This window comes from Dermacentor albipictus, chromosome 6 (assembly GCF_038994185.2).
Source record: "Dermacentor albipictus isolate Rhodes 1998 colony chromosome 6, USDA_Dalb.pri_finalv2, whole genome shotgun sequence".
NCBI lineage: Eukaryota > Metazoa > Arthropoda > Arachnida > Ixodida > Ixodidae > Dermacentor > Dermacentor albipictus.
Genome location: NC_091826.1, coordinates 116,030,247 through 116,048,736, shown reverse-complemented (window position 1 = coordinate 116,048,736; position 18,490 = coordinate 116,030,247). Strand labels below are relative to the sequence as shown.

The window sequence follows — 18,490 nt, the reverse complement described above, 5'->3', positions numbered from 1 at the left end:
CCATGCTCTGGAAAGAGGACAGCACATTATATTTCAGCGGATTCCTGCTCACTGTGGCATCGTCGGCAACAACCTAGCTGACAAGGCTGCCCGGTGTGCCCACGAAGATACCAAGACGCGTCCAACACCTTTGGTGAGGTCGGACGCTGCCAGAGAACATCGCCTACTTGCACGCAAGAAGTCACAAGATCTCTGGATTTCAAGTACCTTCAATTGCAGATTACGTAAACTGGATCCCACGCTACGGCCACAACTGCCATCTAGCCTTTCCTGCGGCGAAACAACCTTGTTGTGTCGCTTGTGGCTGGGGGTGGCCTTCACGAACGCATACTCCTACCGTATGGGAACGGCCGATAGCCCGATGTGCGACTCCTGTGGGTGCGAGGAGACCATCGAGCACTTATTCTGTACCTGCCCTCGTTACGATGTCCAACGCTTCTCTCTGCGGGCAACTTTACGCCGAATGGACTCGAGACCGTTCACCGAGTCAAAGATGCTCGGACCGTGGCCACACCCGTCAATGGCTCGAAAAGCGATTCGTGCACTAGTGCAGTACTTGGAAGTGCATGGGCTTAAGATACCGTTTGTAGTGTCCTTGTGTATGGTGTCCCTCCCACACGTACTCAGTGCTTGCTCTCTCCCTGTGTTCCTCTTTCTATTCCCATTTCCCCCAGTGTAGGGTAGCAAACCGGATGCTGTTCTGGTTGACCTCCCTGCCTTTCCTACCCTGGTTTTCTCACTCTCTCTCTCTCTCTCTCCCGCTCGGTTATCACAACAGTGGGGATTGCGACGGCCCCTGCCTTTTTTTCGTGAACATTGACTTGATGCACCGACTGTCCGTTTGGCTCAAACAGGCGCCAATAACTACGGTAGGCCTGGCGTCCTTTGTATGCTACTATCACTTCTGTCGGCACAAGCCTACGTAATGAATGAAACAGACAGGAACGCCATGGGGTGAATAGTGAAAGACGAAGATCACGTCCACTTCTCGTCATTATGTTTACCACGATCACTGCGGCTGTCAGATGATAAGCTCCAGCCTATGACGCAGGATTAGAGGGAGAAAAAGAAGGAGCAGGAAATACTGCTACCACGGTAAATCTTGTGTGTGAGAAAAAACAAAAGAGGAGCACGTAAGACCAAGGGCCGGAAATAGCAGAGCATCGGTGGAGTCGTTACGCGTCTTGATGATGTAATACGAGTCCTTGCGAAAAAATACAGACGCCAGCGGCGAAGGCAAAGTTACAAGGAATTTATGTGCCGTAGAGGCGGCGTTCCGTTTCAGTGAGCTCGCCTGGTTAGGTCAGCCCCATCCCGTTTCCCTTACACTTTTGTCCGCATTATCGACTTTGTTGGTGCATAGAATGCTTAAGCAGGCGTGCGTTACGAGTAAAGGACAGCTTATCGTGATGCTCCATTCCTGCTCCGCGAAGTTCGCAGGAGTGGAGCGCCGGACACTGGCGTGGTCCAAAATTGATGGTTTCTGAAACGGCGGTCGACGCCTGGCGCCCAGTTTATGCATACCACACCTTAAAGCGAAGCGTCGTTCGCCTTTATGTCACTGCGGCTCCTCAGCCCGTTACTTTCAGCCTTTCACAGAAAGGCACGCGAGAAGGCGTAAGGGTGCTTCAGCTTAAACTTATTATTTTTGAATCTCAATTAAAAGCTTGGACTGCCAGCACAGTTTCGACGCTAAATTCCCTTCCACGGTGGTTCATTAGGCGCAGTTGCAGTTCCAGCTTGTCAATGCGCTTCCTCATTTTTTGTACTATGCTTGATGTCAAGACTAATATTTTTTTCACTATGACGCCATATGAGTTCGGCCATAACACTACCTTAAGACAAAAGAGCCCATTATATCGATAAAACGGCGTGACTGGTGTTGTAAAGGATAGTATATTCGACCACAAAGCTTTTGGGTGATACAACATTGGTTGCCTTACAGGAAGCGCAAGAAAATCAGTCTCTATCTTTCTCTCTCTCTCTCTCACACACACACACGCACACAAACACATACGTGCGCACACACACACACGCGCGCGTGCACACACACACGCACACGCACACACACACACACACACACGCACACACGCACACTCAAATTTGGGCACAGCAAATATATGCCAAAACTCCTCCTAATTGACATTCTAATGCCCGACATATCATTTATTCCACGCTGAATTTGATGCTTCGAAATGCTGATTCAAGCACGGCGATATAATAATAATGTCCATGATACGCAAAATCAAGCTTTATGTGGTGAATGGTAAACCAAACTATTTGTTGATTGTATAATAACTACACTAATAATTTCCCTGCCGAAACACCATTTAATTAATCCTTTCTACAAGCATACTCTACATGGCTAGAAACAAATATGAACAAGTTCAAATTTTTGTGGATGTGGAACTATGCTTCGGTATAAGTGTTGGCAACTCCCGCTGTACGCAATGAATTTTTTCTTTCATTTTGCAGACGACAAAAAGGACCCAAATACGCCACTTCGCCTGAACGTCTTGCAAGGCGAGCCGACGTCACTTCCGTGCGCGATCAACACGGCCACCCGTGAGCCAATCTCAGCCGTCTGGTTCCACGTGTCAACCCACGCCTACAAAGAATACGGCAGCTCACCGTACTACGCCAAAGGCCACCTGCAGGCGAAGAGGGTTTACGCGATGGAAGCACCAGAACCGTCCGCCACGGTGTTGGGAGGAACTGGTGGCTTGGTGGATGGAACGCACTGGAAGCGGCCATCTTGGTCGGGCAGGGCGTTCTTCTCGCTTCTCAGCGACCCGCCTGCATTGCGGCTGAACCGCCTGGAGCGCTCCGACAGCGGAAACTATGACTGCAACGTCACGTACCGCAACAACGTCACTTCCGCCACGGTAGTGGTGACGGAGTCCCGCGTGGAGCTTTTCGTGGCCGGTGAGTACGTTTTATTCTATGCCTGTAATGCCGCTTTTTCTTTTATTTTATTAAGAGACGCTTCTATGGTTGCTTGGCATCTTCTGTTGTTAACTGGATGGCGGTGACGTCATCTCTTTTACATTGATTGCAGCGTGAAACATTTTAATGAAGCAATATTGTTTATTAACGGGTGCTTAAACTTGAGAAACATTGAATGATCCATCACCAAGAAGCCAGAGTGTTGTTTTCGTAGGCAATGGTTAAGTCACGATAAGTTAAAGGTGGAAAAAAATATATCTTTCCACTGCCCCACCAGAGGCACAACTTAAACGCATAAGACACACTGCTTTTACTTCTCTAAAGGAGATCACGGACCAAACTTAAGGGAAACAACGATATCAAGCTGAGAAGGTGTGGTAGAGTAATTAGAAATATCTAAATGTCGTAGGCATGCTGACTTATGCAGCAATACTGGGGAAGCTCGTCACGAACATCGATTCCGAGTGTAAATGAAAGGCGAATGAACTTAACGCAGGGCAGTAGTTCTTTACAGCAAAGTGCCCTCGTGACATGAAGCACTCTCGTGCTGCCTTCGGGCCTGGCGTGTCAAGCTTTATTCCATGAAACTTCGTCGACGGCGGAAATTGTTAGTAGTAAAATTGCTGTCTCTTCCGTAATCGAGAGCAGATATAAGCATGCAATGCCAACCGGCACAGCAGATTCCTTGGAAATGATACTAGCCATAACCTTAAAATGGGTGCAGTGCAGTGCACCGCACCACGCCATACTGTGCATTAAACCCATATGGACGCTGCCCAGCTAGAAGAAGAAAACCGGCTGAAGGCAGCACGACGGGCAGCGGAAGACACTAGGGAGGCCGAGCGCACTGCTCCGCTAGAACAAAAGCATCTGAATGAGGCACCAAGCGGTTTGGCGCCATCTCTCGGGGTGATGCAAAACCCTCGCCGCGGAATTCACGGGCCGCTGTCGTTTAAGAGAGCCCATGCAATCCTGCCTCGGCGCCAAAACATTACTTTATGTCTTTGGTGACTTGTATATGCCTTTTCAACTCGCCATTGGAAATGATAAAAAATTCAGTATACTAGAAGTTACAGCTGAGTGATATTGTGGACAAACATATGAATAACGCGGAAGCAATATTTCTTTTAACTTGTTTGGGCAGGATCTAGCGTATGTAATTCGGTCCTGTACAAATTGTAGGTGGCCAGGGATCGCATGTTCTTTCGTTTTGATTGTTTTCCCGGATGATCTCATTTTGTTCTCGCAATTTGCCCGGATGTCCCCGTTTGAGTGCCCGGATAACAGCTCTGGCATTTGGCTCAAGATCCCATGAAGGTCACCAACAACGGGGGCTAAATGCATTTAATGCTTAAAAAGCATACTTTTAATTATTGCCTCTTTTTCGGAACGTCCTCGGGGAGCAAGGTTTCAATTGGGCAAATCTTTCGATGAGTCCTTCGTAACTGACGAATCAGCACGGCATAACTGAGCAACGTAAGCCGAGCTTCAGAGAGAGGTCGGAAATTTTAAAGCCGTAGCTTTATCTTAAAGGAAGAAACTCGTCTCTGCGTTTATGAGACTGTTAACAAAGCGTTTCTGCATTTTTCTTTATACACGCGCTCATTGTAGCACCGATAACGGTTGATTTGTGTGATTGCGCCGGCTTTGCCGGAACATCTCCTGCCATAAGTATATCCTATTTCTCTGACAATTCTTATTAAACGCTACATTTTACAGTCCTAACTCTGAACTTGTTGATAGACTATTTCTGGATCACAGTGCGGTGTGGAAATGTATATGTGACTATTTCAACTGGCGCCCATTCACAGAGCACATTTCTTTTACAAAGCTCATGGCGGGAGCTAACAAGGTTCATTAGCCTGGTCATGGTGCCTTATTGAGCACAGCACGTCTACATCTAGAGCCTTCCTTTTCGTTTCCTTTTTAACAAACTCAATAAAGTAGCATTCATTCGCCTACCGATTCGATGAAGCTGAGCTGACTCGCACAGCTTGCAGCTCCAGTGCCAAGTAACAACATTGAAGTCCAATATCAGGAAAGGGGCTGACAGATAGAATAGCACACTGTGGTATAAAGTTTGTAAACAGGGATATGGTGCCTCAGAAAGGCCGGCCAGCGTTTCGATAGGAGGACCTATCTTCGTCAAAGGCAGCCTCATCATCCTCGTCATGTTAGTTTTAAAGGGTTAGTGCAGTGGCGTCAGGTGCGTTTGTTGTCGGTAGCGGTTGGTTATAAATGGAGAGGCTTCAGAGGTAATGAGCGCTGTCGTCTGACGTCTATGCGCGTCTATGCGCGTCGTTCATAGACGTCTTTATACCAGAGTAACAAAATTGTAACTTGAATAGTATTCGGCGGCTCAACTCAGATGGGCACCGCCTGAATTTCTTTGACAAAGCTGTATTTTCACTAAGACCATGATCAAAGGATCAGTGACCTGAGTTCAGCCCGAGTACGCGCTAAAGCTTTTCGTGACTTCGTGCGCATGCGCTCGAGGACGCGCATGAGGGGCATGGCTCAAAAACAATCCTGAAGGAATGCCTTAGAGTATTTCTGTGCGCAGCCATTGTGCAATCATGGAGACTCAAATGAATTTACGTTGGGCGTGAGTTACATGAAATGAGGTCAGTGGCAATCTTAGTAATTTTAACCTTTCCGTGTACATTTTATAGATAATACATTTTTAACTTCCTCATTCTTTACTTACGAACGCCATGTAGATATTGCTTGAATAAACGTTAATTATCGCCTGTCAAGAGGCTGTCTCTAAGCCCGTCGTTGACTTTACCGACCCTGAAACAATTTTAATGGATGTGAAGAAAGGAACTAAGTCGATAGAAAAGGTTGTTTGGATAAAAGGCCAGATTTTGGCACACTGAATAAAGCGTAAAATATATTATTTGTTTTTTAAACATTTGCATCGCTACAAATCACCATGGTTCTGTTCCTTACGTTTTCCCCGCCTCTGAAAAGTCTACTGAGAACGGATGAGTAATGTCAGTGGGGGCAAGTGATCTGATTGGCTTCCGACGGGAGGTCATAGGGAATATTTTGAGCATGCCCGTCCAGTGATTTTTTATGCGAAGCATACTAGCCGCACAACCACGCTCTTCCTTGCTGCGCCGCGCGCGGCCGCGTAGCTACCATATGACGTCATAACAGCTCCAAAAGCGGAGGCTCAACATGTGCGCTCGCTTGCGGCCGCGTAGCTACATAGCCGGTTCTCAGCTCGTGCGCTCGCCTGCATGAGTTGTTTCTTCGTCTAGCCGAACCAAATATAGCCAAGCAACAGCAGTTCACCAGGCTGAACAGTGGTTCAACAACTAAAATAAAGGCTAGTATGCTTCGCATCCTGGGCTTAACCTTAGCTAAGCCACAGCCATTTTTTTCTAATGTCATAAGTATACATATTAAATAGAGTGCCTACATATATAAAAACACATGCACGTGAACTGTTGGCGTTTCTTCAAATCTATGGCGCACTTACGCCTGAGAACGCGGATCGCCTGCTGCAGATGTCTACACACGTTCAATTGTGGGCGCCTGCATAAAAAAAGCAAGAAGTGGCGTGAATAGCTTATTTTCACAACTTGAGCTCTGGTGGAAACTTCCCGAGGCTGCGCGGAATAATGGGAAAGTCTAGAGGGGAAATATAGGGGCCACTTAAACTTCGCCTTTAAGTGCGGAACGCGATAGCATTCAAAAATCACTGGCTGTTTCTCACACTTCCCGGCAACTACCCCTTCTGTAACCGTAATGTTTACCGGGAAGCGCTGGCAGCGAACACTATGCAGAAAGGCGAGCTTTCTGGTAGAAACGCGGCCTCTTGCGTGCGCCATACCCGGAGGTAATGCACAGTCACGCCAGAGATAATTACGTCATTTTCGGGGTTCTGTTATTTGTTTCACACTCTTTATATTTCAGTCCGAGAAGATTTAACATAAAAGGCATGCGCTGTCGGTGTGTCCTTTCGTGACATTTGTCTGCCCGCTGTCATCCTGAAAAGTGAGACACAGAATTTTGTCAAGTACGTAAGACACGGTGTGAGCAACTTTAGTGATAGAATGGTGTCGCAATATAACCCGCATATACGGAATGTCATATAGCAAGCGTAGCATATGCATTTAGCTAAATATAAATACGCAAATTTTTGCTCACGGGTGACTCCACCGCCGCCGCCGCCGATCCCGGATTTTCTGCTACATGGGGACCTTAACACAGTCGAGTTCGAATGCAACGTAACTGTGCAACAGTGCAGTGACGCCAGCGCCTATTGGGAAACGACGTCAATGGAATCAGGGCTCGGTTTATCATTTCATGCACTGCTAGTTGTTCGTGCACGCACTGAACTGCAGGGGCAGGGCGCTGATTGAAAATGCGAGCGCTGCTCGTGAACTTCATTCTGCGGCTTAAAAGAATATCTGCGTCGGAAAGAGAGACGGCAATTCGCCCGGGTTCAAATCAATTAGAAGTAGACAACACCCGAGACATTGCACGTCACTGTGACAAAGGAGGCGGGACGTAGCCAGTGCCGCATGGAATAAAAGTGGAAGTGGAACATCACAAAATTGGAAGTCGGGTAATGGTTAACCACTTGTAGCTCTTTTACTGTATCCCACGGGCCTATAGCCTTTTTGCCAAAAACATTCTCTGTCTTTACCTCTAAACGGTACTCATAGGTACTGCAAAAATTGCTGTAGGAAATGTACGTGTTTTATGAGTTTGCAGTTCAAACGACACTCGAAGCATTCCATAGAGGATCCTGAAATTGTCCCTACACTGTCTTTGTGTCTAACTGAATATCGTCTGTAACCTTTCTATCGCGTTGTAATCTAGTTTCAAATGCGCAGCAGCCACATTTCTGAAAAATTTTGTACTTGTTCATAAACACACTCACACACTCAGAAGTCCAGTCTCGTAAACGCTATATAGAGGCAGCTCACAAAAGGTTCACGTAAAACAAACTTACTGTCAAGTTCCACAAATAAGTAAAGCAATCTCAAAGCCAATTCATACGCCCCGTAAAAACTCTGGGACACTCGATCCAATAAATGCTGTTCAACGTCGAAACGTTTCAAGCACTCCAACCTCTAGGCCCTCCACAATGTAGTGTGAGTGACATCGTATTCCGCCGTTACCACAAGACATTCAATATGGAAGTATCTCCGACTAGTGCTGATGTTTCCAAGTGACGTAAAGTGACCTCCGTATACAGAAATGTGCCTTAACTTGAAACCTATGCTTTTGTTAAACTAGGTGACGCCCGACGTAAGCTCGCCGAATGAAAGGCAATGGATGTTTTTTGGAACGTTCATGCCATTTGTCATGAAAATCAACTCAAGATGGGGCTTCAAATGAAGGCGTATTCATGAACACGAGATGGGCGGGGGGGCTTAGTCAATAATTATTGGTAATTAATGACAGATTCATTTCAGGGCGTTGTGTGGGGGGGATGGGCAGCCCCGCTCGGTTGCGTGCGCCGGGAGTGATCGCATGCTGCCGCTTGTGTCCTTCCTTCCTGTTCCGCCTCGCCGTACGCGCAGGTTTGTTCAGCCGTCAAGTGCTGCGGTTTTGAACGGCGATGAAATTTTGTGAAAGGAGGTGCTGTGAAACAACTTCCGCAGTGTCTTGCGAGACTGAAACCTACAACCAACCAAGCCTTCCTCCTCCTTTCCATCCTCCAATTTATACGAATGTACTGAACAAAGCTTTCTTTCTTTCTTTCTTTCTTTCTTTCTTTATTGATTTATTTAAGACAATGAACAGATTGTCTTAGGGGACACGGCTAAAGGCAAAACATTTGGCGCTGACAAGAAGCGTCGTGTAAAACTCGCTGAGAGGTAAAGTCCAGTCACATGAACACATTAAAGCCTTAAGAGAAGACGCCGAGTGCGATCACGGAGTAATGCACATAATTTTTACATTTGACAAAATCGCCCCCCCCCCTTTTTTTTTATTTCTACCAAGAAGCTGTTCGAAATAAGTAATTTTTGTTGCCACCGTTGCGAATGCAGGGCGTCCCAGTGAACGTTGCCAAGGCTGTTTAAATAAAAATAAAAAAAGACTTAGAATGCAAGGTTCAAGGTACGAATGAAAGATCTAGGGTGCTTGGTCGTCAAACATTTGCGAACTGTGCATAGTATGCTTTGTAATCGTACACTCTACAGTGTTATTTTTTGTCTTTTTATTTTGTTTATTCGTATTGGCTAACGTTAGCTGCCACACACAATACAAGCTGGAACAGATGTTTTCTGAACAAATAAAAAAAGAACTGTACTTCCACGGCGCTGAGCCATGTTTAGAGGCAACAACAGCAACAACTTTTCCAAGTCTCTCATTCAATTCACTTGTCCTCAAGAGACGCAAGAACACGTAAGCGTCTTCTGTAGTGTCAAAGTTAACCCCTTAATCTACCGGGGTCTCGCCTGTAGAAGCACGCATTCACGAATATTGAAGGCGAGGTGAAGGCGAAAGTGACGAGCGCTTGCGAAAAGCGCTCGTCACCCAACATTCATACAAAAGAAACAAGGAAAAAAGAAGAAAAAGAAAACAAAAAAATGGCTGTGGCTTAGCTAAGGTTAAGCCCAGGATGCGAAGCATACTAGCCTTTATTTTAGTTGTTGAACCACTGTTTAGCCTGGTGAACTGCTGTTGCTTGGATATATTTGGTTCGGCTAGACGAAGAAACAACTCATGCGTTACTCTGCTTCGCCTTCAAGAGTGGAACGCGACAGCGTTCCCGTCGACCCGCCAAGGGGTGTAAGACAATGGGCTACGGCGCAGCGACTACGCGCCCCGCATTGGACGCGGTGAGCGTCGAGCAACGCAGCGTTCGGCGCGGCAACGAAATGTGCGCCTGAGCAAGCGACGCACGCCTAGAAACAGCTCGTTTCTAAGGCAACACCGCATTCACTAGAGGCGCTTTTCTACCGCTTTGAAGCATCGTACTCGTGGCTCAGTGGTAGCGTCTCCGTCTCACACTCCGGAGACCCTGGTTCGATTCCCACCCAGCCCATCTTGCAAGAGTTGAGCCAAAGCCACCTAGAAACAACCGCAGCTGCTTATATACCGCCGCGACGCCGCGAGCGACGGCGCGAGTTGGAGCCCCGTTTCTCCTCTGTCGTGACGTCATGGTGTCACGTGATATGGCATGGGGTCAAAGGTCATTGAAGGCGACACCGCTGCGCCTGAGGAGCTGGGTTGAGCTCTAGTAATATGCTTCGCATAAAAGTGAATGCGGAATGCGTTCTCCCGATGAACTACGAAGGATTTACTCGGATTAGGTAGCCACGTACCACCGCCGTGCTCCAACTGAGCTGAAGAGCCTTTCGCGTACGCAGAAGGAAGAGCAGCTTCGTAAATTACCGGAAGCCGTTGTACGAAGTGCCCCTGCCTTGTGTGCGGCGAATAAGTGACATTCCAGTGATATTTGCTTTGCATTGTCGCTGCTCTGGCAAGTCCTGCATACCGGGTCGCGTTTTAGATAATAAGAATTAATGCTGTTTGCGATGCACGCGTTCAGCATTACGCGTTATGCCAGTTATGCGTACTTTTCAGCCGCCCGAAATAAGATTCAGGCGGCCTCGTCAGCGCGCGTATATATATATATATATATATATATATATATATATATATATATATATATATATATATATATATATATGTACAGGCGCCCAAATCTTTAACTGGTATGCGGGAACGGCGACTTTTCCGTGCGTCAGCGCCGTTTGACGGGGCGAGGCTGGAAACAGTCTGAGGCTAAGCGCATGCGGACAAAGCGCGCTCAGCTGGGCCCATCGTCTACTAGGCTGTTTCCAGCCTCGCGCGTCATAAGGCGCGTTTCCAGCGCGTCATACGGCGCTGACGCCCGGAAAAGTCGCCGCTCCCGCACACCAGTTAAAGATTTGGGCGCCTGTACTCTGTATATATATATGTACTCTGTACACTGTACAGAGTACAGTGTACTCTGACAAAGGCTGGTCCACCAGCCGAAAACGTCCACCTCCCTCCAACAGATTGCCATTGGCTCATCGACTGGTGCTCAGGCGCAGGCTGCCGCTAATCGCAAGAGTTTTCTACATCGTAGCTGTCCTCGTCGCCCGTCGTCCCAGTTGCCGTTGTTGTATTTGTTAATGTCATCACCGCAGCATCACTGGCTTTCACACTCGAATACGTCTGCCCCCACACCGTGGTGCTTCAGTGATTAGGGAGTTCCACATAAGAGCACGTGGTCGCAAGTACCGTGCCCTACTGACTGTGCTAAAGGAACCCATGGAGCCCATGTACCCTGCTTATCTGTAGTTACATATAATATCAAGCATTCTGTATAATAACAAGTTTGTTCCCATAGAAGCTTCTCTGATCATTAGGGAGAGAGAGAGAGAGGGAGAGATAAATGAAATGCGAAAAGCAGGGCGGTTAACCGGAAACTACAAATCCAGTTTGCAACCCTTCACTGGAGCAAGGGTAAGGGGAGACGGAAAGATAAAGAAAGCTCTGAAGACGTAGAAAGAGATGAAGATTAAAGAAAGAAAAGGGATAGAATGGGGCATGTATGGGTGTATTTTAGAAGGAATCAGTGCACTGACCTCGTTTCTTCAATACGACTCCGGGCGCGCAGGAAGTTTTTTGGGTGTTCTGAGCACTACTTATGGAAGTCGACGTCTGCACATGCCCGAGAATGCAAAAAGAGATCTGCGGTGCGATAAAGGTAGCGACGTTCCAATATTTCCCTATTATCCCTAAAAGGCTTTATAGTTTTTATTGTTTAGTGAAAGTAAAGAAAGATGTAGTAGCTGAATTTTCCACGTATCTGAAATACTAAAGAAATTGTGTAAGCAAATATGATACGTCCCTGGCTCGGAAAATCTAGAGCGGAATTGGCTAAAATGAGTAAACGAGGTCCGAATTCAATTCTTGACGCACAGAAACATGCAGAATAGCAGCTTGGGCTTGTTGGTTTTCCATCCTGCTAGTAACAGCGCAAAATATAGACAAGGGACGAGACAGGAAGACACCACAAGCGCTGACTTTCGCTACACGCTATGAAAGTCAGCGCTTGTGGTGTCTTCCTGTCTCGTCCCTTGTCTATATTTTGCGCTGTTACTAGCAGGGTAGCAGAAACATGCAGACACACAAAACGAGGGCAGAGTCTACTACACGCTATGCACAGACCCGCCAGTTGGGCTTTATAAATAAAAGAAAATTATACATATAAAACAACAATATGTGGACAGTCACTCCCTGACCGATATTATTTCGGGCAACATGTTCATTCGCACTCATTTGTTAATAGAACTTCTTGGGAAAGTCTACCAACTGATTTATTGTTTCCAGAAACTATGCAGGTAGCCGCCAGTGCCATGTCATATGTTTTGCGTAGCACGTGCGCAAAAGCAAGCGCTTTGCTCTGTTTCTTGCAGCAATAGATTGCTGGCGTCTTGGCGTCTTGGTGCCTTGCGTGAGTTTGTTTGTCTTTCCTCTCGCGCGTCCCATCTAGAGCCCAGAATGAGTGTTGAGCACTCACGTGTGCTCACGCTGATCGGCACTTGGTCACGCTCACGCACTCCCTCTCGCACGCACTCACTCGCCAACCACTCACTCGCGTTCATAACGCGCTTTTATTTACGCAAAACCGGCATCCAGGAATGCTAATACTCACCTCAGCTCACACTCATCAGCACCCGTCTCGAATTCATGCTCACGTTGTCGGGCGACACTCGCCGATAGTAATTAGGCCCACTCCAAACTGATTACTGACAATATCACTGACATTCGTCGACGCACAATTGAACCAGCACTCCTCCTCTTTCATAGTGGCGTCCAGTCAAACTAACTGGCACACGTTCCCGTTGCTGCCGCACGAGTCACTAATACTACAAGTTATAACTATAAGTTACTGCTATAATACTGTAAGAGTTACTAATAGCCTATAAATTCGTAGAACTCTCCGGCTGGCACCAGTATCGCTGTAGAGGGGGGAGCGTTCGGCAAGTGAATTTTTGATGCCAAGTGCAACAAGATAGCCCATACGTGAGATCGACGCATGCTATTTACTTCCGAACAGATCAAGAATATGTATCGACGGTAAACTATGGCACAAAATACTGATTTCTTTTTCTTGGCTAACTGGACTGCCAGGAATGCATGACCGGAAGCTTTATGGAGTCCTCAATATACCGATACCGCAGAGCGGATAAGAACAGTATAAGTGAGTCCCGAACAGGCCGCGACGTGATCTATGAGGCCATGACGTGGTCCGCGGAGGACAGGCACATAGATGAGGGAAAGACACAGAGCACACCGCACACGCGTAGAGACACGGCAGCCAAAAAAGCCGGGTTCGTCACACCGGATGCACGAAGATGAGTACGGTACGCACACGAGACAAGAAGCGCACTCGTATAACAAACGCTACGGAAGCGTGGTCGGCTTGGACAACCTTCTCCACTACGGCACGTAGAACACGTTCAGTATGCATTTGCCTTCAAAGTAACCCATGAGTGCGTTGAATGTGCTTGCTGTGCTGTGTTTGATATGTCAAGGGCCGAGCCATTTTGCAGATAGGGAAGCTCCACCACAACGTATTGCAAGTGTCCCAGTGCCCTTCCAATAAGGTCCCCACGCCCTCTTTCGGTGTCTCGCTAACGGACTTGAATTATTTGTGAATTTAAACATCGGCGCCAATTGAAGTAATGGCTAAAGGTGACCAATATATTCAAGGCTACGCTTCCCTTGTGATCGTTCACGGCTAGGCGCACTACTAATCTATGAAATTGAAAAATGCGCGCTGTTTATAAAACTCTGCTGCCTTCAGAGCAGGTGCAAGTATATCAAGGTGATTGCTACGACTAGGGAGCCATCAACGTATCATTTTGCTCTCAGGGGGAGTATTGCAATGCTCATTACCATAGGAAAGCCTATAAACCTAAGAAGTTGAGAATGAGCACTGTTTGTAAAAAAATTACTGCTTTTAGGGCCCTTGGAAATATTTGGAGATGGTTTTTACAACAAATCGGGAACAAAACACATAGAAATTGCTCTCCAAAATAAGTTATTGCAATTACCTTGACCATAGTACAGCACCTTCAGTGGCAGGCTGAATTGAGCTCTTGCTTCCACTGCAGAGAGTGAGCAGTTTAGAAGGCCTGCTGGCGGCCTGTTAGCCAGTCGGTGGAGGATGCGTCGGTATAGAAAAGGCGGAAGAGATCGCTGCACGTTGATCGATAAAATCGACGATGTGCCGGAAAGAAACCACGTGTCACATCTTGTTTGAACAAGAACTCAATGACCACAAAAGCAGCCGAAGGCAGGAGGGCCTATATGTCCTCAAGGATACATGGCGGGTGGTGAGAGAAAGCGGGGATGCGGAGACGTACGGGAGGTTCGAGCGTTGAGACTGCTGGTATTGGCAGGTATGTACGTTCAAAGAAATGCAAAATGCCGCTTCGGCCACTGGCTGTGCCCGGAGGGTCAGAACACGTAGCTTGCTTCTGCCTCGAAGCATTGCGATTTTTGGCTCGGCAGGGAAAGGAAACAAAAATAGTGAAGATATACCTATGCGACATAATGACTCGCTGAGCCCCACGCAATAAGGCTACCCTAGGACAGCAGCGTTGCCGCATCTGGGATAGTGTGTTTTCAAGCGTCTGCCCTACTCTGGAAGTCAGTTATCAGCTTTCAATCTGTATTCATTGTTTTCTCACCTAAGAAAATACATCGTTAGCCTAATTAACTAAACTTTAGATAGAGGATGACCTCAATTCCAGTTGATTCAGTGGTGGCTGTTCAAAAAAGTTCCACAGGTGAATGCATCCGTCTCTCTTTTTTGGCGCTCGCCCCCATACGTATATTTACTTCTAAATATTTGGCATACGCCCCAGGCTGCATTAACAAATAAATACTTCAGGCGAAGCGAGAAAGTGAGTATCACATGAATAATATCAAGCTAAACAACTCAAAAGTCAATATTTTGCCGTTGAAGTAAAGATTTGTTTGTATGTATGAACAAGGATGTCATTCAATTCGATAATAATCACAAACAGAGGCTTTTCTGTGGGCTTTCTCATTTCTTTTGAGCTGAAGCAGTGTGCCCTTGAGCAGGAGGGGGTTCCTAAAATATCAATGTCTTTCGGTTGTTCAAACTTTTCGGAACGTTTGCTGTGCTCTATTTTTCCTGTATGCCTAAGCCGAAGCCTCATCATCAGGCGGCAATAAAAAAAAGGAAAAACATCTTACTTATTAGCTTTATATCACCAAATAGTGTCAGTCTCACGAATGTAATATAACAGTCAATCAAAGGCGCATTACCACGGGACTATTGTGACCCGTAAGCAGCCAACCATTTGTCAACAGAAATCGTACAAATAGTGGTCCATGAAAAGCGCTAGGCCTTAAATCCCCGAAATGGCTGCAGACAATCCATAGTCTTGCAAACAGAACGCACATGAAATTGATGCACGCTATCTTGTGAGGAAAAAAAATAAGCTGTCAGGAAACAAAAACACATGCACACTTTCTAAAGCCCCTAAGATTTTATTTCGAGAAAACATTGTCTAAGGGAAAGAGACAGCACTCTCAAGTAACGCTAATTAAAGAATAACACCGGTTGACTTAAGCATAGCCTCGAGGTAGATAGCGCGTACCACTGCCACCACAACCGCAAGACTGCATTAAGAAAACACCGCGATCATTTTTTATAAACATTGGGAAAAGAAATTGTGAGACCACCTGATTGTTTTTAAATGTGAGACGACTTCTTCGACTACCCTACGTGCTCTCGACTCAATGACCGCGTAAGCTGAATTTTAAAAATTAGGCCGCTACGAGGATGCGTACCCGGGCCCACATCATGGCAAGCGAGCCTAGTTATTCTCGGCGCCGCGCCGAGATTTAAGAAGAGGCGCGGAATACACGCGGTATTTGTGCGAAAACGCGTCAACATCGTCGTGACATCACAATGTCGGCGCGCATGCGCAGATGGAGCGTCGTAGAGGTTTAGAAGGTATCCAGCATTGCAAGAAAGTGCGCATTGGCTGCAAGAAAAAAACAAAGCTTTGCAACCAGACAAACTCACCGTCACGCTCCGCTCCCTCGGTTGCAACCGTAGAGTTTCTCAACATATTACCTAGAGGGAAATCTGGCGCTGCTGCGCTGGGGTATGCATGGGAATTGCTGGTATATTGTGACTTCGGATTGGCATCGTTCTCGGAGAGCCAGGCAAGCACCGTTCCGTCCGTCACAATGATTAATTTGCTACTAACACAGCACGTAAAAAGCTATTTTAGTTTTACTATTACACAGAAACATGTATAAGCATGAGAACTTGTTATTGCATGTATATGAAACGTAAAAAGTATCAGCGGGCCTCTAAAGTTGGAGGACAAACGACAATATTCGTGCTCACTTTGGAACAGTTTGGCGCCTGTTCTTGCATTCCTGCGCTTGGCTATGCGTTGTAGGTGAGTAAACTTCACTGGAAGATGTAATATGCATGAATGAAAAGATCTTTGAAGATTTTACTTTGAGAACGCGTTATTTGCGCAGCCATATCCACGTGTTAGACGAAGCCTCTTACAACAAAGCCTCTCAGACACATACACCATCATTCCCAGGACGGCACAGTGCCCCTTAGGAAACTCCCATAGACGGTGGCGCCAGATTTCCCTCTAGGTGTTATAGCGAGAAACTCTATGGCTGCATCTGGAGTAAAGTATGTGTTCTGCACGAATGCTCTCGCAAAACGTGCACTATCATCATAAGTGGGTCTTGCTGGAGCAATATCTTTTTTTGTATGTGCATCAGAGACAACAAAAACCGGCAGAAAAAGATTTAATTATAGAGCATATGAAATTACATGCATAACTTATGCTGAGAAGACACTATCAAAAGCAACGAGGGAGCCTTTTCTTTTTTTTGAACGAGAGTTTAAAAATGTTGAGCGAAGCCAAATAAAAGTTGCTTTGGCCCTCAGTTAGGAATATCTTGCCAATAGACTGAAGTTTCATTCGGAAAGTGCCGGGAACGGATTAGTTTACATTTTTTTTTGTTTTTTTCTAAACGCCGCAATTCAGTTTTTGAATAGGATATTCAGGTGCGAACCATAACTCATTATTAATTTTAAAGCAAAACCCTATGAATTCTGATGCAGCGCAGTAAGCGAGCATGAACACATCCATGCCTAAGCACACACCAAAAGGAAATTCGGATAGCGGTGGAAATAGCTTAATAAGTTATTTCTTCATCGCTAACCATACTATCATTTCCAACCAAACGCTATTTTCCAATTACCGTTTAGTAAGGCTACTGAGGCCCATTAAATCTCTCAACCGCTTAAGTCCCTCAACCCATTTTTACTTATCCTGAAACGCTTTCAGCGTGAGGAGAATAAAAGTTTATCGCATGGTCGTGCAGACTTCAGCATTTCCCAATTTAATATACATCTTGTTTTATTGTCGCTGTTTCTTTTTCCCGTTAAAGAAGGGATATTTCTAAAATACGCGTCGTGACAGGTACAACAGTCTCCGTGTCTCCAGGGGGTATTACTGAAATATGCGCATAACTTTCACAACCTTGCACAAGTCCTCATGTTCATCTAAATGAAGTAACAAAGTTTCGCACATAGTTTCGTTTATTTACTGTGGCTAATATACTGAAGTTGTAGAAATAAAGCGAGGTAATCCCGAAGTCATATTTACTCAAGTGAAATTCTGACACTAGCCTATACGTTGAAAAAGTTGGCCCGAGAAATGTGCTATAAGATGCATTGCCGTTGCAGTTCGTTTTGCAACCTCTGCACAAAGGGAGCTTTTTAATAACTACTATCTTGAAAGCATATTTATTTTGCATGTGATCTTGCGGATGGATAACCCGCAGCTGTAGCTATATGGAGGCTGTCTGCTGGAAGGATATGACTTTCCCATTTAGCTGCTTCATCTCGGCTTCATGCGTCTGAAAGTGAATACTTAAAGATGTAATTAGTATCAAAGCTTAATAATTAGCCATGTAAGCAATAATATATGCGGCGGAAATAACTTTCGGCACTTCAAGTAATCATCCTGAAGATGACCAAAGTGCGCTAACTGACAAAGGCGGTTTTCGCGCATACTATTCCAAATTAAAATAAGAGGGACACGCTGCATAAAAGCAACTCGACAAACACAACCTGCTGGGCCCTGTAAAACGTGGATATGCAAATAACAAAAACGCCGCAGTTCAGGGAGGCCTAACCGCGTGGGCAAGCTTTGTCAAATCAAATTCGATCGCACTTACTGAAATACAGGTTATCAGCAAGACACTAATGGACAAAGGCGCACAAGAACTACTCTAAATGAAGCGGTACTTTATTCCACCGGCTTTCCTTGCACACTCGACGGTGAAGCTCACTGATGTCTATGAAGTTGGAGAAGTGTAGAAGAGGCCTTCGTCCTGCAGTGGGCGTAACCAGGATGATGATGATGATGATGACGATGACGACGATATGTTATCGTCGTTCTTGCAGAAATTGTAATATTCCCTCGAAACGTGCCTGCTTTAAAGTCCTCAT

The 18,490-nt window shown here is 46.1% G+C and overlaps 1 protein-coding gene across 2 annotated transcripts in view; it reads left to right on the top strand.

Annotated features, from left to right (window-relative positions):
* LOC135908339 (fibroblast growth factor receptor homolog 2-like) overlaps positions 1-18,490 on the top strand; it is a 204,854-nt gene that overhangs the window by 160,786 nt on the left and 25,578 nt on the right. For both annotated transcript variants that reach the window (XM_070541272.1, XM_070541271.1), the window contains exon 2: positions 2,476-2,925. In XM_070541272.1, coding sequence (XP_070397373.1) covers positions 2,676-2,925 — 250 coding nt within the window. In that variant the 5' untranslated portion in view covers positions 2,476-2,675. The remainder of the gene's footprint in view (positions 1-2,475; positions 2,926-18,490) is intronic.